Source organism: Erinaceus europaeus, chromosome 15 (assembly GCF_950295315.1).
Source record: "Erinaceus europaeus chromosome 15, mEriEur2.1, whole genome shotgun sequence".
In the NCBI taxonomy this organism is placed as follows: domain Eukaryota; kingdom Metazoa; phylum Chordata; class Mammalia; order Eulipotyphla; family Erinaceidae; genus Erinaceus; species Erinaceus europaeus.
In genome coordinates, this window is record NC_080176.1 from 40,966,578 (window position 1) to 40,994,370 (window position 27,793).

Here is a 27,793-nt window from a genome sequence, read left to right on the forward strand (position 1 = left end):
GTCAAGCTTAGAATGCCTTCTTTTTCCCGCTGAAGGCCAGGATCCTAATGCTTTCTAGCAGTTGTTGTCAGAGCTCATGCCAGCAGCTGCTTTCCAGTCGTCATCTTGGCTCTGCCCCTAGTATGTATATACTTTTCCTATATTTGGTAGCTACTCTCAGCCTTGATCCAGCTTTCTGGACCTATTCCCAACCCTGACACAGTCTTCCCAGACAATACTTAAGCCCACCTGCATGTTAGTTCTTGGACCTAGGCAAAAATTAGTAAAGTCATGAGGCTCTCAAAATATACCTAAAATAGACTTCCTAGCTTCTTCCAACGTGAAAACCTCAAATCTCATCTGCTATATTCTTACCTTTAGCTCCCTGATTATTAAACCATTTGTTCTGCTTTATATCTTGTTGCTTTTCAGCCACCAAGTGGCAGATGCTACCATGATATCAACCTCTCTGTCTTCCCCTCCTCTCTCCAATTCTCTCTGTCCTATCCAACAATGATGACATCTATAACAACAAGAGTAAAACAAGGAAAACAAAAGGGAGTAAATAAATAAATAAATAAATAAATTATTATTGAGTAGAGTCAGAAATTGAGAGGGGAGAGGAAGATAGGGTGGGAAAGTGACCGAGACCACCTGCAGCCCTGCTTTACCACTCATGAAGCTTTCCCCCTGCAGGTGGGGAACAAGGGCTTGAACCTGCATTCTTGAACACTATAATGTGTGCGCTTAACTAGGTGTGCCATCGCCTGGCCCCTGTAATATGCACTTTTAAAATGAGTCTTAAATGTACTATTTATATGTAGGTGACAAAAATATTTTAAAACTGCTTGAATAATAGAAAAAAATGGCATGCTTTTTATAGAGTAAAATGGACGATAATCATGTGAAGAGGAATATGTAATACGGGATGTAATGGTTAGAATTAAAATGATGTCTGACAATTACTTTCAATTTGAACTGAGGTGAAGAAAATCAGAATTACAATACTCCTGTGATTAAACTTTGATGAGATGAAAATGTCATCATTGTTTGATGAGAATTTTTTTATTAGAGTTCAAAGAATATGAATGATTTAGCCACAATGTACCACCACCACAGGGCTGAATAATCTCTCAGTTTTTCTCAATTCTTCCTTTCTGTAGGTCACCAGAGAACTCCTAGTCAGCTCTCATTCTTCAGTCTTTTTGGCAACTGTTTCCAGAAGACTGACTTTCAGAACAATAAAACTTAGGTCTTTTGTTGTAGTTTGACCCTGAAATCCTGGTAGCTTAATATGTTGAGTCATTTATGGGACCCCTATGGAGATTCAGACTCATGTTCTTTCTTACAAGAGAAATAAACTTTAGAGGCTAGATTCCTGAGAGAAATGGCTGTTTCTACCATAGATACTTTGAGGAAATAGGATCCTGTGTATTGTTTGCTTTCATAGAAGACTATTTCTTTCATTCTTTTTTAAAATTTCTTTATAGGTTATTAATGGTTTACAGTCAATAGTAAAATACATGTGTACATGTATAACGTTTTTCAGTTTTCCACATAATAATTCCACCCCCACTAGGTCTTCCTCTACTATCATATTCTAGGACATAACCCCCCCTCCCCCCAATCCCAGAGTCTTTTATTTCGGTGCAATACACCTGACTATTTCTTTTTTAGCCTGACATTTTTCACACTTAAAATAAAGGGTAAGGCTTTGTTGAAGACAGCATGTATTCTAGTTCTGTGAGTCACTAATTATAATGTAAAATGAACATGAACACACTGACTTAGCACAGAGACTTTGCACTGAGCTATGGCTGAGCAACTCTGGCATGGCACTGCATAGGAACTATAATGTTCCTAGAGTCGCCTCTCCACTCACTTTGCTGTTATTGAGCAATTTCTAGCTCTTTCCTTCCCTTCTCCCCCAAGTCCTACTACAACTCATCTCCCCTCTCTTTTCATTTTCCCATCCTGCCTCCCTTCTTCCTCCTTCCCTCCTCCCTTCCTTCCTTCCTTCCTTCCTTCCTTCCTTCCTTCCTTCCTTCTTTCCTTCCATTCCCTTCTGCTGTCATCAGGGTTATTGCTGGGACTAGGTACCTGCACCACTATTCACCACTACTCGCAGATATTTTCTTCTTTCTTTCTTTTCCTTTCTTTCTTTCTTTCTTTCTTTCTTTCTTTCTTTCTTTCTTTCTTCCTTCCTTCCTTCCTTCCTTTCTTTAAAGTATTTATTTATTAGAGACAGAAATTTAGAGGAGAGAGGGAGGTTGAGAGGGAGAGGGAGAGAGATACCTGCAGCCCTCCTTCATCACTCGTGAAGCTTTCCCCCCACAGGTGAGGGCCAATTTTTTTTCTTTCTTTGTATTTGATAGGCTAGAAAGAAATTGAGAGTGGAAAGGGAGAAAGAGAGAAAGCAGTAAGCTGCTTCACCACTTGTCAAACTTACTTCCTGTGGGTGGGAACTGCAGATACTTGTTCATGGTACTGTGGGCACTCAGTTGTACTCTCTTTCATTACTTTGCCTTCTAAGGTCCCTAATTTAAACAGACACTTTCCCTCAATCCTTGGTTGTGCATCTCTTCATTTTTACAGAGTTCTTGTTTTCTGAAAGCCTGAATCATAACAATTTGTTAATATTTATCTATTTGTTTATTTCCTTTTGTTGCCCTTGTTTTATTGTTGTTGCAGTTATTGTTGTTGTTATAGATGTCATCGTTGTTGGATAGGACAGAGAGAAATGGGAAGAAGAGGGGAAGAAAGAAAGGGGGAGAGAAAGACAGACGAATCCCCTGCAGGTGGGGAGCCAGATGCTGGAACTGGGATCCCACCGCAGGTCCATGTGCTTCGTGCCACATGCGCTTAACCCACTGAGCTACCGCTGACTCCCCAAGTCATAACATTTAGGGATTTAAAATATAATCCCATAGTTTGGAGGGTACTAGGTGTGCTTAGTTCTGTTTTACAGAAAACTTTTTTTTCTCTGCAGAAAAATTTATCACTGCAGAAAGCACCAGCATTGTTCTGTTTTGCCATTGTGACAATGCGACAACTTGAACCACTCAAAAGCATCTTTAATTTGGTAAATTTTTGAAAAGCTTGTTGAAAAACAAGTACTTTTGAAAAGTATTAGTTGCCCCAAATCATTTTTTCCTAGAGAAATATAGTTAATAGGCTATCCTAGAACAAGTCAGCACGTGGTCCAGGAGGTGGCGCAGTGGATAAAGCACTGGGTTCTCAAGCATGAGGTCATGAGTTCGGTCCCTGGCAGCACATGTACCAGAGTGATGTCTACTTCTTTCTCTCTCTCCTTCTTTCTCGTTAATAAATAAAATATTTAAAAAAAAAAAAAAGAACAAGTCAGCACTACTTCAATGAGATTATAGCCAAATATTGCCTGTTGATTATCTTATAAATATTTGTTTTCTTTAAATAAAATAGTTAATAAACACATGCAATTTATTAAAAACTATATAGAGTCCTGAGCAAAAGAAGTGCTGGGGCATGTATAGACTAAGTGGCTACTGTTTAAAACAAAGAATTAAATATTAGTCATTATAGTGATAAAAGAAATTGTTACGGCCATACAAGGAAATCAGATCTAAAAAGTGAGAGGTATAAGCAGTTTTTATCAGATACCCCTGCTTTCTAAAGACATGATTTTCTTGGCCAAAGTGCCTTCAAAAATACTTTTGTAAGATTAGCTAATTTATCTTTGTGGCATTTGCACTTGGGTGTTTCAATCTTTCTTCAGAGGAGGTTAGAATGATAATCAGAGGTTGTTGGGAACAACTGATAGGTTCAAACACTGTGCATTCTTTACTGCATAGGAAAAAGTCAACGGTTTGAAAAAAAACAAACAAACAAACAGATGATGAAAGCTGAACTGTTTAGAAGCCTAAAGCAGCTCAGTCAAGAGACAAGCTAATACCGTGATGTGGACACTGGGGATAGATTGCTGGTTCAAGCCCCACACTTAGCACAGAGTAGTTATTAAACTTTGAACAAGTTACTTCCTTAAACTTTAGCTTCTTCACCTGTAAAAATGAGAGATAGTTACATCTACCTTGTAGGGAGACTATGAGAAATGAATACAGAATTGTAAAGTCTATATCTGACTCAGATTAAGTATTCCGTAATAGAAAGCTGTTGTTACTTTTTTTTTTAAATTTCCCTTTGTTTGGGGACTAATGTAGAAGACCTTATCAGTAAATTTGCAATTATTCATCAACTGCATAATGTTTTCTTTTTTTTTTTTTATAAAATATTTATTTATTCCCTTTTGTTGCCCTTGTTTTATTGTTGTATTTATTATTGTTAGCTATTGATGTCATCGTCGTGGTTGGATAGGACAGAGAGAAATGGAGAGAGGAGAGGTAGACAGAGGGGGAGAGAAAGACAGACACCTGCAGACCTGCTTCACCTCCTATGAAGCGACTCCCCTGCAGGTGGGGAGCCGGGGGCTCGAACCGGGATCCTTACGCAGGTCCTGGCGATTTGCGCCTCGTGCGCTTAACCCACTGAGCCACCGCCCGACTCCCATAATGTTTTCTTAAAGAAAAAAAACAGTAGAAAGTTTCCTAAATTATCCAGAAAATCCTAAATTAAGCATATTGTTGCAGTAAACATTTTTTTCCTAATTCTTTCCCAAGATGTATAATACTTAAATTACTTGATCCAGCTCTGTAGTACTTGGCATACTACTCCTTGTGGATGTTGTACCTAAGAATGTCCTCATGGTGAGGTCTTGTATAATATAGCAAATCCTAACCATGGGATTTTCAAAGTCAACCAAATTCCCAAATAACTTGGTTACAGTAATAATTATCGATTCCCTTCTTAAATTCTAAGACAGCAGGAACTTTCCCCATTCTCTACAAAACCCGTATTTCTCCTGGTTCTGGATCCTCTGGGGCATGGCTTGTCTTCCTGAATGCTTCTCTAGATCCATACCTGGTATTGCATCTGCTTAGCTCAGCCAAATCAATGCAACGAGTACCACCTCCGCACTTCTCACTTTGGATTGTGTCCAGAGATGCCAGGCATGGAATTTCAACCCTTCAGCTCCAGTACTCTGCCACCAAGTTGCAGATGCTACCATGATGCCAACCTAACTTCCCTGGGAAGACAACTTCACCAGTGTTTCCTGGAACCCCACCTCCCCAGAGCCCTGCCCCACTAGGGATATATAATGACAAGCTGGGGGTTTGGATTGACATGCCAATGCCCATGTCCAGCAGAGAAACAATTACAGAAGCCAGACCTTCCACCTTCTGTACCTCATAATAATTCTGGGGCCATAATCCCAAAGGGATAAAGATTAAGAAATCTTCCAATGGAGGGTATGGGATGTGGAACTCTGGTGGTGGGAATTGTGTGGAGTTGTACCGCTCTTGTCCTGCGGTCTAGTCAATAATTATTAAATCAATAATAATAATAAAATAATAAAAAAGAATTTCCCTTAGCATGAATAAAATATTTACCACCACTTGAAGAAAAATGGGTGATGGTGAATTAGACTAGTGGGAGAAACTTCTGGGCAATTTAGAGGAATAACAGAGAATTAATATTAATTGATCCACATGCTTTAGTTTAGTTTTTTTTTTTTTTCTTTTCCCCAAGCACTGCTCAGCACTGGCTTATGGTGGTGTGAGGAAATTGAACACCCAGGACTTTGGAGCCTCAGGTATAAAAATCTTTTTGCATAACCATTGTGTTATCTACATCTACCCATCTTTTGTTTCTGCTTTACCATTAGATATATCTTTTGGTAATTTGATTTCTTTGACACAGGTTTCCATATTTTTGGAAATGAAATAGCAGCAATACCTCTCATATCATTCACCCTGAAAAATAAATGACCAAATACATACACACTAGAAAGACTTACATATCCATTTATAATTATTGATTACCTGAACTAATATATTCCTCATAGACTGTTCTTTTTTATTTATTTAAAAAAGGAGACATTAACAAAACCATAGGACAAGAAGGGTGCAACTCCACACAATTCCTACCACCAGATCTCCGTATCCCATCCCCTCCCCTGATAGCTTTCCTATTCTTTAACCCTCTGGGAGTATGGACCCAAGGTCATTGTGGGATGCAGAAGGTTGAAGGTCTGGCTTCTGTAATTGCTTCCCCACTGAACATGAGCATTGACTGGTCGATCCATATTCCCAGTCTGCCTCTCTCTTTCCCTAGTGGGGTAGGGCTCTGAGGAAGCAGAGCTCTAGGACACATTGGTGGGGTTGTCTGTCCAGGGAAATCTGGTCGGCATCATGCTGGCATCTGGAACCTCACAGACTATTCTTACTGTTAGTGCCTGCACATGGGGAGAAGGAATACATGCTCTGATTTTCATCTGTTCACAGATTTACTTGATACCACCAAATGTGTTACTTCTTATCTTGTTCTGCTCTTCCCTCCCTCCCCTCCTCCCCCCCCCTTTTATTTTCTCTCATCACTTTATCTTGCATTTACCAAACACTAGCCATGTGTTATGGTGGTGCAACCAAGTTTACACAAAACAATGACATGGTTTCACAGAAACCTATAAATATCTAGATGTAGATTTATTTATTTATTTATTTTTATATCTGTAATGTTTGATTAAACATGAGAGGTAAAGAGGTAGAAAAATTAAAAAATAAAAAAATATCAGAATGAATTCAGGTGATATGCTATGTTGGACACTTTCCAAGTAGGATAATTATCTAAAATCAGGCTGACATTTATATTTCTAGGTTCCTGTGCTTACTAAAATACTTTCTTTGCTGAAATACTCATTGAGCAAAATTTCACCTAACATCTGGCCATTGTATAAATATAGTAATGAAAACATGTCTTGTTGCCTTCACATTAGGTATACATTTTAGAAATCCAATTAGTGTTTCATTCTTTTTGTGCATTTTTTCCTTTTATTTTTCTTTAGCATTTAGCTCATTTCAGACCCTTAATTGAAATTATAAGAACTAAAATATTTAGCATATCTATACATCAACAAAAACAACTAGATTTGTTTTTAAAAAATATTTTCTAGTATTATAAGATAGTTCTTATGCATTTATGAAATGGAATGTCAGACTTAGTGCTCAGTACTGAGTGTGGAGGACTCAGAATAAACAAGACACAGTCTTAGCCGTTAAGGAATTTAGAGCTTAGTAGGGGACAGACACCTGCTACTCAGATGATTTCATCACAGTGTGACAAAAGTTTTAAGAGAGGTTCATATGCATCCACCTGACTCCTAGAGCATCATTCACCATTTATCTGATGGTTTCCACCCTACAGAAATGACTGTACCCAATCTTTCCCTGAGGGTTGATAAACCTTCAAAATTGAGAAGTCCCTCACACTACGAGCCCATGAGCATAAACTTGTATTCACTGTGGGTACGTTATCCATCTGGGTAGGTAGAATCTGCCAAATGCCCTCAGGATGAATCATCAATTTAGCAATAGTGGACTGATTTGGATCATGACTGTTTAAGTCTCCACTTTTTTAAAAAAATTGTTGTTGTAGTTATTGTTGTTATAGATGTCATCCTTGGACAGAGAGAAATGGAGAGAGGAGGGGAAGACAGAGAGGGGGAGAGAAAGATAGACACCTGAAGACCTGCATCATCACTTGTGAAGCAACTCCCCTGCAGGTGGGGAGCCGGGGGGCTGGTATCGAGATCCTTAAGCTGGTCCTTGTGCTTCGCGCCACTTGCGCTTAACCCGTTGTGCTACCGCCCTGCTCCCAAGGCTTCACTTTTAGAGTCACTAAAGTGATGTCAGATATTCAGTGGATTCAGTGGTCTACTTACCATAGATGTGGGCATTTATAAGTGATCACACAGTCATACTGTTTTCACAATCTACTTCCAAGCCTACCACAGTGTGTGTTCATCAAGTTCTCAAAATTTTGCTTTATGGATTTGACTACCATTTTATTTGATTTCAATGATACTCAGATATCTAAATCTTCTGGACACTTTAAAGGATTCTTCTATAATCTATGTTGCAAAAATTCCACTTTGCATTGAAAAAATGTAAACCCAAACTGTAAAGATTCCACCTCACACCTGTGAATAGGCGAGGTTGTGGAGAAAGGTGTACTGCATTATACTGCTGCTGAGAATGCCAACTGGTGAAGTCCTTCTGGAAGACTATGGAAAGTCCTTAAATAAAAAAGGTACTACCTCATGACTCAGCAATACCATTCTTAGGTATTTACCTAAAGGTCACACAAACACTTAGATAAAAGGACATGTGCACCTCTGTACTCATAGCCTTATTATCCACCATAGCTAAAGACCAGAAGCAGTCTAAATGTCCATCAACAGATGACTGGCTAAAAAGTTATGGGATCGGTAGATGCAATATCATTTGGTATGATTGAGAGAAGCATTCAGGAAAGTGAGCCCCACCCCAGAGGTTCCAGGACTAGAAGAGAATGTTCCATCCTCCGAAGGGAGGATGGACAACATACTCTATGCTACGCCTTCTCCTATCTATGAGGAAGATGGGTTGATATTGGGGCAGCATGGCTACATGACTACAGAATGTGAGCTCAGATCTAGATGGATGCATAGATCACATAGGCTCCTAAGCTAATTATGGGTCCCAGATCACATAAAATCGATGGTATTTATAGTCAACAATATTTATACCCCTTTCCCATATTAGGGAGCTACTCTCTCTCTTCCCTGATCCAGCTTTCTGGTCCTTTTCCCAGCTATGACATCATCTCCCCAGACAATAACTTGGATCCACTGGCATATCAGATTTCAGGCTCAGGGGCAAAAAGAAAAAGGGGAAAAAAAAAAAAAACTAGTATAGCCACAGGCCCTTTGCAATTTAACTAAAATATTCCAACTAGCCATTTACAAAATGGAGGGCCCCTCAACTCTTCATCTGCACTATTCCAGCCCTTAGGTACATGATTGTTCAACAATTTGTTTGGCTTTCTATGTTAACTCTCTTGTCAACCACCAGGTTCCAGATGCTAGCATTATGGCAACCAGACTTCCCTAAACAGACAACCCCACCAATGCGTCCTGGAGCTCCGCTTCCCCAGAGACCTTCTCCACTAGGGAAAGAGAGAGGCAGGCTGGGAGTATGGATAGACCTGTTAAATGCCTATGTTCAGTGGGGAAGCAATTACAGAAGCCAGACCTTCTACCTTCTGCATCCCACAGTGACCCTGGGTCCATACTCCCAGAGGGTTAAAGTATTGGAAAGCTATCAGGGGAGGGGATGGGATGCAGAGTTCTGGTGGTGGGAATTGTGTGAAACTGTACCCCTCTTATCCTATGGCTTTGTCAATGTTTCCTTTTTATAAATAAAAATTTTAAAAAATGGGATATTCTCACCTGCAGGGGGAAATCTTCACTAGTGGTGAAGCAGGGCTGCAGATGTCTCTCTGTCTCTTTCTCTCTCTACTTCTTTCTCCCTTCTCAGTTTCTCTCTGTCTCTATCCAATAATAAGTAAATGAATTAAAAAATCTTAAGAAAAGAAGTTATGGGATACTTCAGAGAATATTACTCCATGGTAAAAAAAAAATGGTGGGAGTTGGGCGGTAGTTCAGCAGGTTAAGCACACGTGGCACAAAGTACAAGGACCGGTGTAAGGATCCCCGTTAAGCTCTAGTCTCCCCACTTGCAGGAAAGTCGCTTCACAGGCAGTGAAGCAGGTCTACTGGTGTCTATCTTCCTCTCCCCCTCCCTGTCTTCCTCATCTCCTTCCAGTTCTCTCTGTCTTATCTAACAATGACGACATTAATAACAACAATACAATAATAACTAAAACAACAATAAAAAACAGAAGAGCAACAAAAGATAAACACAATAAATAATAAAATAAAGAAAAATGGTGACAGTGTGTCTGAAAGACAACTACCAGATTATTATACTCATATGTAGAATTTAGAGAACTAGAATACATGACCCTGAAAAAAAAAACAATCTCTAATGGTGGGTGTAGTGTGAAAATATATCCTGTAACCAACAACCTAGTAATCTACTATACATCACAAAAATAAAAAAGGTAAAAATAAATTAGGAACATTGTGAATGAATTATTAAACACCACTGAACATATTTCTTACCTTTTTAAACATTAAAAAGTTTATTCGCACAAAGTTAGCACTATGAGATAGAATATAAGTCCTGGAAACAACCACAGCGCTAACACTTGAATAGATGATTCCAAATATTAGATATTACAGTTTAAATTTCCACAACATTAGCTGTAATGTTGGAATAACACTTCAGTTAATAAATAATTGTGAATACAACCATATGTTCAGCTTATTCTCACCAGTTTATCATGAATTACAGTTTTATTATGATTTGAATCATAAAAGTGATAAACAAGTATTTGTACATTTTCATAAATTGCATGGTTATTTAATCAATCCTGAAGAGAGTTTAGAAAGAAAGTCCTATGGGTTATATAAATTAGTTAAGACATTTTGCTCTTGGATCTCAGCATGCCTGGGTAATGGTCTCACTGAACTTAAACAATGTTTTGGGGTTTTTTTTGTAAATACTATATAACATTGGTTTGATACACATTTTCATGCGCGGCAATCACTTGTAAAAGTGAATGACACATTTTTTTAATCCAAAATCAAATTACATATAGTGTGTGTGTGTGTGTGTGTGTGTGCGCGTGTGTTATATTTCTGAGAATTACAGTTTCAAATATTACTGTTATTTTAGGTGATCTACAAATTACTATAATGCCAGTGCATAAACATAAAGAAAGTGATGTTTGTTGGTTTAGAATTTTTTGGATAGTAACTACATTTTCCTGATATTTTAAATATTTATTTATTTTCTCTTTTTTTAAAAAATTGTTGTTGTAGTTATTATTGTAGTTATTATTGATGTCGTCGTTGTTGGATAGGACAGAGAGGAATGGAAAGAGGAGAGGAAGACAGAGAGGGGGAGAGAAAGACAGACACCTGCAGACGTGCTTCATAGCCTGTGAAGCGAGTCTCCTGCTGGTAGGGAGCCAGGGGCTGGAACTTGGATCTTTACTCAGGTCCTTGCGCTTGTGCCACGTGCGTTTAACTCGCTGCGCTACCGTCTGTCCCCCTTTCCTGATAATTTTAATGTCATACACATATTATGAAAGACAGAATTACTTTCAGGCATAAAACATCAGATATAAAGTTTGCATCTTCTGGAGGCCCGGCGGTAGTGCAGCAGGTTAAGTACAGAAAGCGCAAGGACCTGCATAAGCATCCTGGTTAAAGTCCCTGGCTCTCCACCTAAAGGTGTGTGGCTTCACAGCCAGTGAGGCAGGTCTGAAGGTGTCTATCTTTCTCTCCTCCTCTCTGCCTTTGAGGCACTTCTCTCTCAATTTCTCTCTGTCCTATCCAACAACAACGGCAACAAAATGGAAAAAATGGCCTCCCGGAGCGATGGATTCGTGGTGCAGGCATCAAGCCCCAGAGATAACCCTGGAGAAAAAAAAAAATCTTCCATAGTGTTTAAGATGATCATTTATCTTTGCTTCATATTACTTGAAAAGGCTATCTGTTGAGCTCCCACTGCCATCCTCAGTCGTTACAAAGATAATTTCCCTGTCAAATGTTTAGTGTGGATAATGTCATATTGACCTCTTCAGGATTAATTTTAGCTTTTAAATTTTTTACTCTATTTTGGAACTTCCCTGCACATTATCAAGTTTAAAGCAGTAAGGGAATTACCTGGTTTCGTGACCTAAGAAGAATATGCTTTGTTATTTGGAATCAATCCTCTAATAATTAACCAGCCATCATACTGCTATTCAAACAGTTGTAATCTCTTTGTAAAATTTTCAAGACTGTGCAGTAGCTCTATCTAGTACTGGCACTGGGCAGCTGCAGGAGGAAAAAAAAAATCAGATGGTAGGCTAAAAAGTTCATGAAAAACATCAAGTAGCAAAACAGTGTGTAGGAATTTTAATCCCAAGCAACCATTTGGGTATGAGAAAAGATATCCTCCCACTGGAAAAATTTGGGATGTCGAAGTGAAAACACACATCCAACCTCTAGAGTCCAAATTATTAAGAAATCCTGGGAAGTCTAGAAAATGACTTTATACCTTTTGTATTCTTTTGCCAAACCATAGCCCTTAGAGTGTATGTAGGGGCCACCATACAATTTTGGGATGCTTGCTGTGCTTTTCCTTAGAGAACAGAGATGGTTGGTTTCTTTTCCGGACTGGGTATGATTCATTTATGTCCTTCCAGTTTCCTCTCTCTGATCTCTTTTCTGTATATCTGTCAGCAGCACTCTCCTGGGAGAAGCATGGTGCACTTCATTAATAAGAAGGGATTAAAGGAAAAAGCCCTAGTTTCCTAATACACTCGGATAATTTGGTGTCATCCACAAGGCAATAGACCCCTGCTGCCTAGATGTCATTAGAAAGATGCAATTTCATTACTTTTTACTGGCAGAGCCTTGAGTGAAATACAAAATATGTTGTCTCATATTCAGGGGGAAAAGTGCTAAAGCTTTCATTCACTGCATACCTCTAAAATCGTAGAGTACAAAAAATATATTTTATGGTTTTTACATATATATTGCCTTCCTTTAGTAGTTCTTGAAATCATTGTTCATTAAAAATTGAGAGAAATAAAAATTAAGAGAAAATTATATTCTCACATCCCAAATGAAATTCATATAATTTTGTTAACTAGCACACTTGTTTTAACTACATATATACTATGTGCTAGGTACTCTGCTATTTGCTAAAAAATGAATTACTAAAACATCATTTTCACCAAAGTACTAAATTATTGAATGCTGTAACTGGAAGTGAATTTACAAAGAGTAAATCATATAGTTGAATAAAAATTATAGTAATCCAGTGAGTTGTGTTTGGAAAATCTTTTCTTTGTTAACCTAACTTATTTTGAATAGATGTGTTGACAAATACCTCCAATACTAAGTTTTTAATGATATATTGTGCAAACTTTTGGACAAGCATAAATCAACCTATCAGTTTCCTTACATAAACCCTAGATCTTATAAATTCTGCTCCATAAAGGAAGAAATGTGCATCATTGACAGCTGACCAGAATTCTGAGAAAGGAGACTGGGACTTAGGCTCCTGCTAATAAACAGTAATGGCACTCCCAGGCTCGACACGCATGTGAAAACTCTCTGGGAAACTTATACCTCACTTTCTTAGCACCAAAGAGAATTGGGTTTAATAGTGGTCCGCTATTTCCCACAGAGACACAACTGCCATTAATACTAAAAAAAAAAAAAAAAAAAAAAAAAAAAGGCGCACAGTTGGAACTGTGCTTGGGAGAAGAAAGCCCCCTGATTATCAGCTATTTACAAGCCACTCTTTGCAGTAATAACTTTTTGCTTTACTCGTACTTTTGTCCAGTGAAATTGACATTTGCAGCTCTCTGTCTAAGATAAAAGACTATACTAGATAGCTAACATTATAGAACTGGAGTTTCTAGAGATCATTCTACTGACTTTAGGAAAAGCAGTACAAGAAAAATAAACTATATATGGTTTACAAGGAAGTGAGTCAGTAGTGAAAATACATTATAAACATTTTTGATTTTGTACAGTATCTCTCTCTACAAGTGAAAGATTGGTTGTGTAGTCCAATTTGAATCAAGAGTGTTGTGAGATCACCACATTCTTTTTTATTCTGCAGTCAGGTTTCTTAACCTCATGAATTTTACATTCGTACACAGTCATGGGTCACAGTCAAGAGGACCACCAACACGACAAGAGGGAGAGAGCCAGTCGTAGAGGTCAGGACTGAAAGGACCAGTTTAAATCTTCTTGCACAAGTAGAGTTTAACTGTTATCAAAAAAGTCAGAACTCACTCACAGTTATGTTCTTGTTATCAAGGATATGTTACAGCTATGTTGAAATCTAAATCAGCAAAGTTATAAGCATAACAAAACCCTAGTTTTGTCAATAAATTAAAAAATAATTAAAGTAGTTAAGTGGTTAGACACCAATATTTTTAACCTCTTGTAGTATGTTTGAAAATGTGCACTGAAAACAGAGAAACTATTTGATATCAGAGTATGAATTTCCTTATAATTTTTGTCGTAAGGTAACTTTTACTTCATACCCCTAAGATCTTATGAATCTCAATAGGTAATTATTAGGAATTGGACATTTTACAGGTAGAACTGACAACTGAATAAATAGAGTTTCTGGACATTATTCCAATTTTGGGATTTTGGTTCCATACTACTTTGGGCACTGAAATAGAGAATGAATATTGTGAATTAAAGTGTAGGTTGAAAGCAGGATATTTGAAATACAAATGGAAATAATTCATTAGCAAGAGTATTGACAGTGCCAATTTCATAGTGGGAGTGAGGAAAGCAGAGAGGGGTTTTAAAAGCTTCTTTCAGACATGACTGAGCTAAATCTTAACACATATTTTCAATCAATTACTCATGAACCAAAACTTAATAAGCCAAATACATATTTGTTTTAGGAACATTTTAAAATATTATTTTTTTCCTTTTGGAATTCACAATAGTTTTTTCCCCCTCCTGTTTCTTCTTGGTAAATAGTGAATGCCTGTTGTTTGTACTACTAAATATGACAAGAAACAACAAAACCCGAACATGTCTAGTTTATAACAAATCTGTTTCCTTAATAGGTGGGAGGAGCTCTGAGGTTAGTTCTAAGGGTTCACGTCTGCTTTCAGTGCTATCTTCTAGTCATACTGAAGACAGTACCTCTCCAGATGGGTCTTTCCCCTTCTTCTCATCACTCTGGTCAATGTCAATCCCCTGCAGCATCCCAGGTTTTAGAATCAAGTCATTAGTCTCTACCTGACTTCTGTTGTCTTCCACCTCCATGTAGCTCCCTTTTGTTTGCTGAGCAGCTTTGCTGAAGGCTTCTTTAAAACGGCGTTTGAGTTCGACATCTGGACAGAAGACATATTCATAAAGGCCACCAGCCAGAACAGCTCCTATTATTGGCCCAACCCAATATATCTGGGAGAAAGATGGAAGAGTGTAGTGTTTAAGTAGAGGAAATAAAATGTGCATTTAGACAACTCATACAGAAATCATTCCCACTCACTGTTGTAGCAAAATTAATAAAATATCCAGGAATAAAGCTGACCAAAGAAGTGAAAGACTTGTATACTGAAAACTGTGAATCACTATTCAAGGAAATAGAAAATGATACTAAGAAATGGAAAGACATCTCATGCTTATGGATTGGAAGACTTAATATCATCAAAATGTGTATCCTCCCCCAAAACAGAATTTAGCCCAGTTCGATTAAGAAAGCTAGTATGTCTTGCATTAAAAAGGGGGAGAATTAGAAAACGCATCTGGGCCAGGCAGTGGCACACCTGGTTAAGCGCACACACTACAGTGCACAAATACCTGGGTTCAAGCCCCTGGTCCCCACCTGCAGGGGGAATGCTTCAAGAGTGGTAAAGCAGGGCTGCAGGTGTCTCTGTTTCTCTTTCCCTCCACCTACCTCTCCCCTCTCAAGTTCTCTCTGTCTCTAGCTAATAATAAAAAGTAAATAAAAGTTTTTAAAAAGAAAATACATCAGGTCTGTACTAGATATTTATATTTGTTAAGTGATATTTTGAATAGAAAACAATAAAAATGGGATAGGGATGCAGTTAAAAAATTTCATGCTCAAGCTGGAGATCCCAGTTTCAATCCCTAGATCGATGAATTGATCCCCTCTCTCTCTGCCTCATTAAAATAAAGACAGTTTTAATTAAAAAAATTAAATTATAAAAAAATTAAATTGTTTCACATCTCTTTCCCTGCAATTAAAAAAATTATTTGTTTATTTTCATGGAAGAGGAAATAGCACTCTGTTCACCTCTGGCATATTTTTGTGCCCAGGATTGAACCTGGTTAACTACCATTGTACTATTTCCTTAGCTCACCTCACTCTTTAGCTCCCACACTTAATTTATTCATTATGGTTTTCTATGTTATATAATCTATAAAGGAAACATAGTTCCTCTCTGGTAGAACATCAGATTAAAGCAGACACTAAGAATTCTTCAAATGAAGCAAGAAGGGAACATGGAATTTCTGGAGAGAGATCATTTTCTCATGACCCCCCAGCATACACTGAATTTCTGAATGGCCATGGTCAAAGAACAGATATCATCATTCACAGTTTTAGTTATTGGGTGCAGCTTGATGAGTGGAATTCCAGTTCTACCACTCACAGTAACTATGCCTGCATTAGTTTTTTTTTCCTTTTATTAACTTTTGCTTTTTTAAATTATTTATTTCTTATTTGACAGATCTGAGATACAATGAATATAGATAGCACAGAAAGATTTAGAGCAGTAAGTAAATTCCATTATGCCACATAAAAATCCACTGAAATTTCAGTGTTATTTTTAGCCTGACAGTCTATCAAGAAGTGTGTGTGTGTGTGTGTGTGTGTGTGTGTGTGTGTGTGTGTTTTACCAAAGCACTGGTCAGTTCTGACTTGTGGTGGTGTGGGAGACTGAACCTGGGACTTTGAAGCCTAAGCCATGAAAGTCTCTTTGCATAATCATTATGCTATCTATCCCAACAAATATATTTTAAGTTGACCAAAAGGAGATAAGAAGGAAGAAAGAGGGGGGGGGGAGAGGGAGGAGAGGGAGAGAGAGACGGAGAGGGAGAGAGAGAGACTAAAAGCACTGCTTCACTGCTGGTGAAGCTCTCCCTTGCAAGTAGAGACTGGGGGTTTGAACCTGGATCCTTGCACATGGTAATGTGTACTCAGCCAGGTGCACTACCTCCTGTCCCATGCATTAGTTTTCTGAGCAGTTTCCGCCTGCTAAGTTGAGGGGGGTATAATAATATATTTACATTAAAATGAAATTGAATGGCCTGGCAAGACAGTTCATTTGGAAGGAAGTACACCTGTTTTGTCATATGTGACCCAAGTTTAAGGCCCAGACTCTAAGTGTCCACCATCCCTATCTGTCTGACTTTGTCTTTCTGTTTCTATCAGAAAATATCTGTCTGGAGAGGGGATGTCCTGGCAATGACAAAATAAAAAACAATAATTCACTTGAAAGAGTACTTAAACACACTTAGTAGGTATAATTTCACAGTAAATTGTTCTACATTTTTAGACAATTTATAGAGGCATGTGACTAAATTGATTATAACTCCTTCTTATGGTTACAAGCTTTTCCTCTGTAAAAACTGGTGATTTTATTTAATCAGCACTCTCATGGTTCATTTATTATCCTTTTTGCTGAGTACTTTCTTCCTTGTGGTTCTTAAAATGTTTACCCCAAAGAAACAGTTTATTCTAGACACATAAGGGATATAATGAATACTCCTAATTTATTGAATTTAAAATTCTGTAGAATGTTTCCTCCTCAACTATTGATCATCCAAAAATAGTGCAAAGGTTCTGATCAAGTCACCATTCTAAGTCAAGTACCTCTGCATATTACAGATCTGTGTGACTTCATGCTTCTCCTTTGAATCACTACCTTGCTGTCCATTATACTATACTTAAATCTGGGAAAATAGTAAGACTGCTTCTCAGTTAAAATATTTTTTGGAAAGTAGTCTCACTTAAAATTTCCACTTTAGAAGTAAAGAAAAACAAAACTTTAGGCTGAAGCTGAGCACATGTACTTACAAGGGAAACTAGTTAGAGTGACTGCAAGAACCAATTTCTTTATCTTGAACATGAAAGAAACCATGTGAGAGATTACTCTCCACAAGCCCTTTTCAAATAAGAGTCCTCCTCTAAATGTCTTTGCCCTTTGTTACTTTTGTAAACTCTCCATATATATATATATATATATATATATATATATATACTATTTCAAAAAGTAGATGTTAGGATACTAAATAATTATGATATGCCCCTAAATATCAATGAAGAAGACATTTAGTTGCTTGCTCTCCTGATTAAATAAATCTGGGCTGGGGATACAGTGCAACTGTAGCACAAGGAGCCCTGGCACCAAGCCAGATCTAAATAGTGCTCTGGATAAAGAAAATGTGGTAGGGCAGAGCAGTGGCCCACTTATTACCACATTCTAGGACCCAGGGTCAAGTCCCTAGTCTCCACCTGGAGTAGGACTGGAGAGCCTCTCTAGCAGTTGAGCAGTGCTGCAGGCATCTCCCTGCTTTCACTATCCCTCTCTTGCCCCTCCCACCCACCTCTCTGTATCAAAAAGAGAGTTGTGGAAGAATAAATGGCCACAGGAGAAGGTGGATATGTGCCAACATGGACTCCCAGCAATAACTTTGGTGGAAAAAATGTGCCCTGTAATGTCTGGTACATGATGGCCTGGTTCTCTCTATCATTCATTTAAAAAATAAATCTTCAAGTAAAATGAAATAAGAAATTTCAGTTTCTATTTGTTTTACTAAATAAAACAATGATGTACTTTTTAGAAACTTTAAAAATCTATACAGGCGGGGCTGGGTGGTAGTGTAGCAGGTTAAGTGCACATGGTGCAAAGCGCAAGGACCCTTGTCAGGATCCAGGTTCCAGCCCCAGACTCCCTACCTGCAGGGGGCTCGCTTCGCAAGCGATGAAGCCGGTGTCTTTCTCTTGCCCTCTCTGCCTTCCCCTCCTTCTCCATTTCTCTCTGTCCTATCTAACAACAAGAGCTTTATATAACAACAATAACAGTAACCACAACAAGGACAAGGACAACAAAATAGGAATAAATAGCCTCCAGGAGCAGTGGATTCGTAGTGCTGGCATCGAGCCCCAGTGATAACCCTGGAGGCAATTAAAAATATATATATACAGGCCAAGAATTTCTATTGCCAAAAATACAGAAAATGCAGAAGGGTTTAGAGAAGTAAAGTAGTGTCATTATACCACATCAAATCCATTATTAATATTTTCAGTGTTATTTTTAGTCTACCAGCTTATCAACAAATATACTTTGTTGGCTAGAAATTCATACACCTTTGCTATAAAATGAACATTAATTTTCAGCAGGATTAAGTTTGTTATAAATAAGGGTAAATTTGGTTCAATCAGGAAGCTATACATTTTCCTATTTAAAATTTCACTACTCCTACTTCCAGCCATGACATAATTTCCCTAGACAATAACTAGGATCCACCTGCATATCAGATGTCAGGCTCAGTGAAAAAAACAAAACAAAACTAGAATTAGCCACAGGCCCTTTGGAATATAACTAAAATATGCCTACTAGCTATCTACAAAATGGAGACCCCCCCAAGTCTTCATCTGCACTACTCCAGCTTTTAGGTTCATGATTAGTCAACAACTTGTTTGGCTTTATATGTTATCTCTCTTTTCAGCCACCAAGTTCCAGATGCTAGCATGATACCAACCAGACTTCCCTTCATAGACAACCTTCTGCACCCCATAATGAGCCTGGATCCATACTCCCAGAGGGATAAAGAATAGGAAAGCTATCAGGGGAGGGGATGGGATACGGAGTTCTGGTGGTGGCAACTGTGTGGAGCTGTACCCCTCTTGTCCTATGGTTTTGTCAGTGTTTCCTTTTTATAAATAAATTAAAAAATTTTTTTCACTACTTTATTATAACCAACAAGCAACTAGTAAAAATATGTTTTCACCTGCATTTTAAAGTTCATAAATTATATTAACAGTTGTTTAATTTTTGTTATAGAAATAGTTGGAATTAATAAGCTCTACTGAAAATTGTAAATATATATGTATATGTTTTAGAGGCTAGACAGTGGCACACACATTAGAGTGCACATGTGATAGTGTGCAAGGATCCAGGCTCAAATTCTTGTCCCCACCTGCAGGATGAAACTTCTCAAGTGGTGAAATAGTGCTGTAGGTCTGTAGATAGATTATCATTCTCTTTTCTCTCCATTTCTCTCACTCTCTCTTTCCTCTCTATTTATGTATAATAAAATAAATATTTCATAAGATCTAGATACTAGTCATTATATTTATTTCACTTCTGTTAACTTGGCAAATTTTTTAGATACAAATGGATGTATTAGCAGTAAAATGATCAGTCATATATATATATATATATCTGACCAGGGTTTTGCATAGCTTAGTCTAAAATCTTGCTTTTGAACATTGATTCCCATGCTCTTTTTTTTAATGGTGTAGGTTACTTTTAAAGACGGAGTACACTTTTCTTAGCAGTGAATGTGAATGTGTATAGCAGTGGTGCAACTTCTTTTCATTTACATTGTTCCCTACAGTTGATGGAGAGTGACCTGGTCCATAGGTTACATACTCTGTTATATTCATGCATTCAAAATAAATGTTTGACCCAGGAGGTGGCATAGTAGCTGGGGAGCAACACTGGAAAGGATGAAGTCCTGTTTGATCCTTAGCATTGCCTGCACCAGAGTGATGCTCTGATTCTCTCTCATTCTCTCTCTCTTTCATTAATCTATCAGTAAAATCTTAAAACATAAAAGACAAAAGCTGTTATCAATAACAACATATAAAATGATAATAAACCCCATTTGAAACTAGTTTACATACATTTAAATTTTATTATGTTAGCTCTTAAGTGGTTTTCAAAGTTGCTGCATTATTATTTTAAAGGATTTAAACCTTTCTCTTTTTTTTCTGTAAGAAATAACTGAGATAAAATGTATTGTGATATCCAAAAATGGATACCACTGCTCTCAGGAAGCCTTGTCACTACTTTAATAAGTAGGTTAGGCAGGAGATTGAAAAATGTGCCTTTCTGAAAGTCATTTATTTTTCCTGCTATGGTTGTGGCGATGACAGCATAAACATTTGCAACATTTATTCCTCACCATCTGTAGTTCAAATGCATCCAATTCTCATTCTATTAATTGGGTTTGTGCTTTTGTAAACAAAAAAAGGTAAATATTTTTTCTATGAGCAATGAATGCTTTTAAAGCATCTTTTTCTGTTTTTTTTTTTTGCAAGTATATTTGTTATTGTTAAGAAAGTTTTATTTTAAATTATTTAAACACCATATTCACTACACTGCTGACTTTCAGTTATCCCAGATAGGCAACTTACATATACAATATATTTTCCCACAGTGTGTAAGGTACAGTGCCCAGAGCAGTGCTTTTAAAAAAGGAGTATAACTTGAGATCCATAGCTGCTACAAAATAACATCTCTTATAGCAGACTTGTGCTAGTCTCTCCATCTTTTTGAAAGATGTAATAAAGTTGGAGTTAATGTTGGGAAGAAGCAAGAGAAACTAATGAGCAAAACAATGGGGGGAAAAAGAGCTTTGGATAATTGTCCTCTACAGTAGGAAGACAGGATAATCAATGTGATGGTTACCCAGTGATTTTCCCAATTTCCCATGACAACTGCAGGTCCAAAGGATCGGGCAGGATTCATGCTGGCACCAGTGTAATTGATCTGCAGGGAGAAAGAAAACAATTTGAGACATTGCTAAAAACCAGATTATCAACAGACATCATTTTCCTGACATTTGCAATCGTAGCTAAGGAACTGAAGAATTGTCAAGTCATTAGCCACATCAACATTCTCATCCTCTAGTTAGCAAAATAATAATCTGGCATGGATAGACGTAGCTGTAGGATAAAGAAGTACAGTTGTAAAACACGTCTTCAGGTTATCATGAGGGTGAGGTGAAATGAAAGAGATCCATTATTTAAATGGACTTTGAAAACTTACTGCAAATAAATGTCCAATTGCAACAGAAAATCCAATAGCTAGAGCTATTGATCCAGTGACATCACTCCGTTTGGAATCACAGCTGGCAAAAATAGTAAACACCAATTGAAATGTGATTATCAACTCCACCAGGAGACCATGACCAGCAGTAAGATTCCCATGCACCTAGAAAGAGTAATATGCTCCATCAGAATGAGTACATTCAGAGTAGCCTGAGTATATTTCCTATAATAAAATAATATTGTGAAAGGTAATGCTTCATCCCTGTAAAAACTGATGGATAACGTGAATCTTCTAGTCTACTCCCCAGTTGAAACATACCCCCTGTCTCCCACCAAAAAGGGAGGAATAAGTCCCCACTCATTTGGGTCATAATATGAAATCAACTTATCTTAGAATGACCAAGTAGGAGTTTGTGCTGCATGTTCTTTTTCTGACAAGGAATAAAAAAATGTGCCATTGTTGCACTTGACTTATAAGAGTTTCTTGAGAGTCTTGCAATTTTATCAGGCAATGATTAAACCCATTAATTAGGTCTAAATTAATTAATATATATTTCAATTAAGATAAAAACTGTGTGTGGTTTTTTCAATCAACCCTTGTGCTGAGCTAACTGATGATGTCCCTAATCAGCTAAGGACAAAATGAGAATCAGATGACAATTTTTTTTTTTAAGTATGACCTTTTAAGTACATCATTATAAAACTCATGAACATGACAAGAAACAAAATTGTTTCTTCTGCTAGTGAACCACAAATAAGTGTAATAAAAATGCCCTAAGCTAAATATACAGTCAGTATAGCCACTGAGATGAGAAAGAGAGAGGGGGAGAAACAAAAACAAAAGCACACAACACATTTTTGTGCCTGCTAGACTTGATACTATTATGCCACTTTCTAGAAAACAGTGACTTTATGTGGATATATTCAGTTTGATTAGAGTCAGTTTCCACCTTTAAGGAATCACAAGAAATTTCCTGGGGATAAATTAGCAATTTTAAGATATTCTACCAAACCACCTGGTTATTATTTAGTAGAGTCTTCATGACACCTGGAACTCTAGTTTGAAAATAAGAACCAAAAATGATACCATGGTAACCCCCAAGCCCCCCACCACACTGGGAGGTGTGATGAGGTAGAGAATCCCTGCTCCAATGATGGCGCCCAGGCACTGGGCTAAGATGTAGAAGACAGACTTGGCAATGCTAATCTTCCTGGTGCACACCATGGCCACCGTCACAGCAGGGTTGATGTGTCCACCACTGATATGGCCGAAGCACTGCACCATTGTGGCAATGCTGAGTCCAAAGCAAAGGGAGATGAGAACCATGTCCACAGGTAAGGGCTTTTCCATTCCACCCCAGTTGATGGTGGATCCCAGGCTGAGGAGAACAAAGATGAAGGTGGCCAGAAACTCTGCTGTGACTGCTTTCCAGAAAGCTTGAGTCCAGACCCCTTTGAAGGCCACCATGATGTCTTCTCTTCTGCACAAACGTCCACACTTACTGAAAAGAAAAACAGACGGGATCAGGAATTGACAAATCAGGATTAATGAATTGAGGTGAAGACATCCAGACCTGTAGTTTGGTCCTATTGTGGGAAAGGCCCTCCCAAAGGTTATTTGCTTACCAAGAAAAAAAGCTTCTGGAAAATCTGCTTAATATATTGTCTTCTTTAATTAATAGTCAAGAGATTATTATTTTAGTCTTCTTTTATTTAATATTCAAAGATCATCTAGTTTCACTGGAAAATTATCTGAATTCTCCCCTAGAAAGGAAAATGTCTAAATCAAGTTCCTTAAAGAATTGAGAATAAAGCCTGTTTACCTAGCAGTTATTTACCTCAGAGCAACTTTGAAAGTTTCAATGTGCTTTATACATGCCATTGATCTTTTGATCACCAAACCATAAAGAGGTTAGTCTTTAATCTTTGTGTTTTTTGTTCAAAATGGTATTCTGAAAGGAATTTGTAGAGCTGATTCTCTGTCTCCCCTCTCCCAGCAGAGATTCTGAATTAAGAGGTTGACTTCTGGGAAGCCAAGAATCCCAGAAGTCTGTCATTCAAAGAAGGGGGACTTATTTGGAGGGAGTATATGATGGCTGATAGGGCCAGTGGGAAACAGGCTAGACAAAGCCTGCTGCTGTGAAACTAGTCAGCTCCAGCTTCCGGGAGAGTAAGAGGATGGGATAGGAGACAAGAAAAGTCACTCTTGAGTTGGTATTAGACTGGAGGGCAACTTACAGGTGGATCATCCGAGGAAGCCTGTGAGCTCAGATTCACCACTCATCCCCACAACCCCCAATGACTCTCATGATCCCACCTACAGCTCCTGTGTAAATTACAACCTGGCATGCCAGAAGCTGTTGCTGTGACCATTCTTCTTCCTATCTGACCCTCCTTAATCTTTAATTTTACTCTCCAGGTAAGTCCCCGCAAAGGGATCTTGAAGGCCTGTGCAGGGCAGCCCAACCCTTGGCTCCAAGTGAGAGTGACAACAGATTAAGGTGAAGGGCTGCACAGAAGGGGGTGGCAAGAGAGACTGTGGGGCTCAAAGTCCAGGACCTCTTAGAAAAATGTCTTTTTCTAGTAGCCCTTGGATAGCCTTCTCTTCTGCCTCCTTCTTCCTAAATGAATGTGTCTGCCTCTTTGTCAGGGAAGCTTGTGTGTGTTAGAGTGAGGAAGGGGACAAAGCTCATTACAGGGAAGATACTTTCTCCCACCAACCTATTTTTCATTTATGGTCTGCACATCTTTGGAGCTGTGGAAAGGAAGGGGTTTGAGGATATTAATGCCAGCTGCTTATTCTGGCAAGAAATGAACAGGATGGATTTCCTTGGGGGAGGGGTTATCCTAGTTACCCCATTATTCAAGGCATTTCCTTTATACTTTGCTTGGGTTATTGGAAGAGTCAAGGAGTGTGGAGAACATTTAGCTGAGGCATGAACTGAAGAGAACTATGCAAAGGGTTAGGCAAGAAATTCACCAAGGACTCTATAGGGCACTTGCATCTTTCCCTGGGCAAAGTTATTGCCAAATGGGGAACACCCTTTCCCTTCACATCATTGAATGCTCACTCCCTGGAGGTTGGGTTCTGGCTGAGTAGTAGAGAAATTCTGTGTCAAAAGGGTTGAGAGGACTCTGTCTTTGTTTTTAGGACTTCATTTAATTTGATATAGGACTTCGTTTCAGTGCTGGAAAGAGAAAGCCGTGTTCTGCCCAAGTCTAGGTGGGAAACAGCTTGAGGACTGCTGCCCATGTGAACTCCTCAAAGTGAATCATGCAACCATGAAAAAAAAAAAATCCAAACCCCAGCTGGGAGGACAATGACACCTTCCTCCCTAGAGGGAGAGAAAATAAAGAGATGAAAATTGCACTGGGAAAGGGGCAGAGCCAATGCCCTGGGAAAGACATTAGAAATATTCCAAAGGAATAGAAACTCAAAAGATCTCACAAGTTTAAAAAAAAAAAAGGTTAAGTGACTTCTGAACACCTTGGTAGCCCCATCGCCACAGTGATATTACAGACACTGGGCACCTGTGACTAGACAAAAATGACAAGAATCAAGCAAGAAACTATGGAAGACTAGTGGTCAGAAATAATAGGTCTATTTTCAGCAGCACTGGATGTGAGGCAAAGACCCCTCTTACCCCTCACTTCTCCCAGAACCTAGGATTTTTACTCCCTGCCCAATCCTCTGAAGCATTGCCTGCCTCTCCAGAGATCCAATTTGAGAAACTCACTTGCTCTTTCAGCTTCAGATTTTCACCAGCCAGAGAAATTGAAATAACAACAATCCTCCAGACAAAAAAACAAAACAAAACATATTTCTTCAAGAGAACATGAAAACCAACAATATCAGGTCTCCTTCCAGGGTAGCAACTGGCCTCACAGTCATCTATGGACCTCCAAGTTTTCTGACACCGTGAACCTATCTCTGAACTCACAGCCCCCAGCTAATATATGTTCACACTCCCTGCAAATGGAGCAGCATAATTTGCTTTGCTTCTCTGGCCTCAGCACAAAAGTAGTTTTGTTAATGTGGCCAAGCTGTGATGAATCAGACACCTTACTTTCTAGCGAACATCCAGCCTGATCTACTTCTGGACAGCTGAGGCCCTGGGTGAATTTTTCTGATGAACAACACTACAGATATATTTAAACCACCCCCCAAAGGTAATTATCCTGTGCTTTTACAAGTCTCCAATATCTAAGGATTTTGCTACTTAAAAGCGTCTCTCTGCTTTTCCCTTCTCTATGCCTCTCTTCTCAATATGCCTGTATTCAGACATAATGTAGCCATCAACCACCTGCTTTGCAGTTTCTAAGGACAGTCTACCTGAGAAGGCACAAATATCTGCAATAAAAGAGTCCCAGTTACATCTTTTGGCTCTGAGCATTATTCCCTTAAGGTAAAGAAAGACTTACCCCCACCGCCTTGCTGCGGGTCTGTCACTCATGCCTTCTCTGGCCAGAGTGCAGCTTGCATGCTGGCCCCTCAGCTCCCAGTGCACAGGGAGTCAGATTACTGCCACTTGTCTGATTGGGTTTTTGAAGTAGAGGGGTGGAAAGATTCTGCACCATGTGGCAATCGCTGTTATATTTGAACTTGAAATAACTTTCCCCCTACCTGATCACTACAGACAAGGCATTTCAGGAACACAAAATGTCAGGTTAGATTGTGCTTCTTAAGCTGATTGTTTCTGAAAATGAAGATTTCCCCTACTTCTTTATTTGAATTCAAAGACTTGCTGAAAACTGCTTTTGTTTGTGTGCTGTAGCTGAAGTTGGGCATCCATCAGAATAGGGATTTACATTTAAAAAGCGAGAAAACAACGACAACAAGAAACAAACAAACAAACAAAAAATCCCACCAGAAGTCAAAGTTAGAATGCATTGGGATTTAGGCTGAGTGCATTTGCTTTTGAATGGCAAAATATCCACTGAGTTCAACTTAAAGTTCTTGATCTGAATAGCATTATAAAGCATTATAAATAGATAACAGCAGGTTTATTTTTACTCAGTCAGCACTGATTTGGATAATAGGAAATAAAGAAATATGGGAAATGAGACTACTTCACGGTGTGTTCACCTGCTATAGTAACAATAATTACTGGGTAAGAATTAGCCTGCTTTCCTTCTTTCTTTTCTTTCATTCTTCCTCCTTTTCTCCCTCCTTCCCTTTCTCCCTCCCTCCCTCCCTCCCTCCCTTTCTTCCTTCCTTCCTTCCTTCCTTCCTTCCTTCCTTCCTTCCTTCCTTCCTTCCTTCCTTCCTTTTCTTTTTAAATCATCACCAGGGGGTTACAAGTCCAGCCTGAATTTTTCAGATATTTATATAGAGAGTGATTGGGAGAGACACTTTGCACAGAGGCTTGTCCCTAGGTACTGTGGGGGGCTTGGGATTCAAACCCAGGTTGTACACATGGCAAAGCAGGTGATTTTCCAACTGAGCCAACTCATCAGCCTGTAAGAAACAGTAAAGTTTTAAATATAATTTTGAGGAACATGTTTGGGAAAATTTCACAGTATTTTATGGAATAAACTTCCTTGTCTGAGGCATTTAAAGTCCCAAGTTCAAAGCTGGGACCACCATAAACCAGAGCTGAGCAGTGCTCAGAGGGGAAAAAGAAAAGATTTCAATGGAGACAAAATTATTGAAACGCATATGGAATTTTAATATCAAGAAATGTCAGGGCATACTGACTGCATAATTTGTATTTGTGAGGCCCTGTGTAAAATGAATCAGTACTCCTTGTTCAAAAATATGAAAATTTAAATGTCAAAATAGTAGGATGTTAATGAATGTGGGTGGGTCCAAATGCAAGGTTTGTATAACTTCACAGAGTGCATACCCATAAAGGCTTCTCTGACTACGAAATCTGGTGAATTCCAGGTGTGAGAACTAGCAGCCTACAACATCATTTCAATATTATTATTTTCCAATAAATGGCACGTAGAATTGGCATAATCATCATCCTTGGCTTGTGACACTCTGTCACCAGTAGAATACCTGCTCCCCTCTTTTATTTTGTATAATTGTCTTTTAAATAATACAGTGATCATCTATGATTCTACCCTTCAACTCAAATCTGTCATAATTATTGACGTCTACCTATGGGTTCTCACTCCCCACTGCCTCTTCATTTACTATCTCATTCTACATTGGAATTTTTTTTTTTCAGAAGCAACTGTGACTAGAAACACGGAAGAGAGAAGAGAAG

At 38.4% G+C, this 27,793-nt stretch overlaps 1 protein-coding gene and 1 long non-coding RNA gene across 4 annotated transcripts in view; one reads left to right on the forward strand and one right to left on the reverse strand.

Annotated features, from left to right (window-relative positions):
- Positions 1 to 10,065: 10,065 nt before the first annotated feature.
- Positions 10,066 to 26,159, reverse strand: AQP4 (aquaporin 4). 3 transcript variants are annotated; one of them, XM_007520066.3, is made up of 5 exons: positions 26,001 to 26,159; positions 22,666 to 23,080; positions 21,577 to 21,741; positions 21,217 to 21,297; positions 10,066 to 14,953 (listed from the first exon to the last, which is right to left on the reverse strand). In XM_007520066.3, exons 1-5 carry the CDS (start codon positions 26,030 to 26,032, stop codon positions 14,675 to 14,677), a joined length of 972 nt encoding a protein of 323 aa, XP_007520128.1. In that variant the 5' UTR covers positions 26,033 to 26,159; the 3' UTR covers positions 10,066 to 14,674. The 3 variants fall into 3 exon arrangements, with proteins under 3 accessions (XP_007520128.1, XP_016042329.1, XP_060029628.1); XM_016186843.2 differs by lacking the exon at positions 26,001 to 26,159 and adding an exon at positions 23,205 to 23,295; XM_060173645.1 differs by lacking the exon at positions 21,577 to 21,741 and having other exon boundaries at positions 26,001 to 26,097.
- Positions 25,521 to 27,793, forward strand: part of LOC132533156 (uncharacterized) — a 42,716-nt gene continuing 40,443 nt past the window's right edge. The window contains exon 1 of the long non-coding RNA XR_009545066.1: positions 25,521 to 25,695. This is a non-coding gene — a long non-coding RNA (uncharacterized LOC132533156). The remainder of the gene's footprint in view (positions 25,696 to 27,793) is intronic.

Coding starts and splice junctions, on each gene's coding strand:
- AQP4 (XM_007520066.3), bottom strand. CDS start 26,032: ATGAGTGACAGACCCGCAGCAAGGCGGTGGGG. Junction 23,081..26,000: donor CCCGCAGCAAGGCGGTGGGG/GTAAGTCTTTCT, acceptor TTTTCTTTTCAG/TAAGTGTGGACGTTTGTGCA. Junction 21,298..21,576: donor CAATTGGACATTTATTTGCA/GTAAGTTTTCAA, acceptor TTCTCCCTGCAG/ATCAATTACACTGGTGCCAG.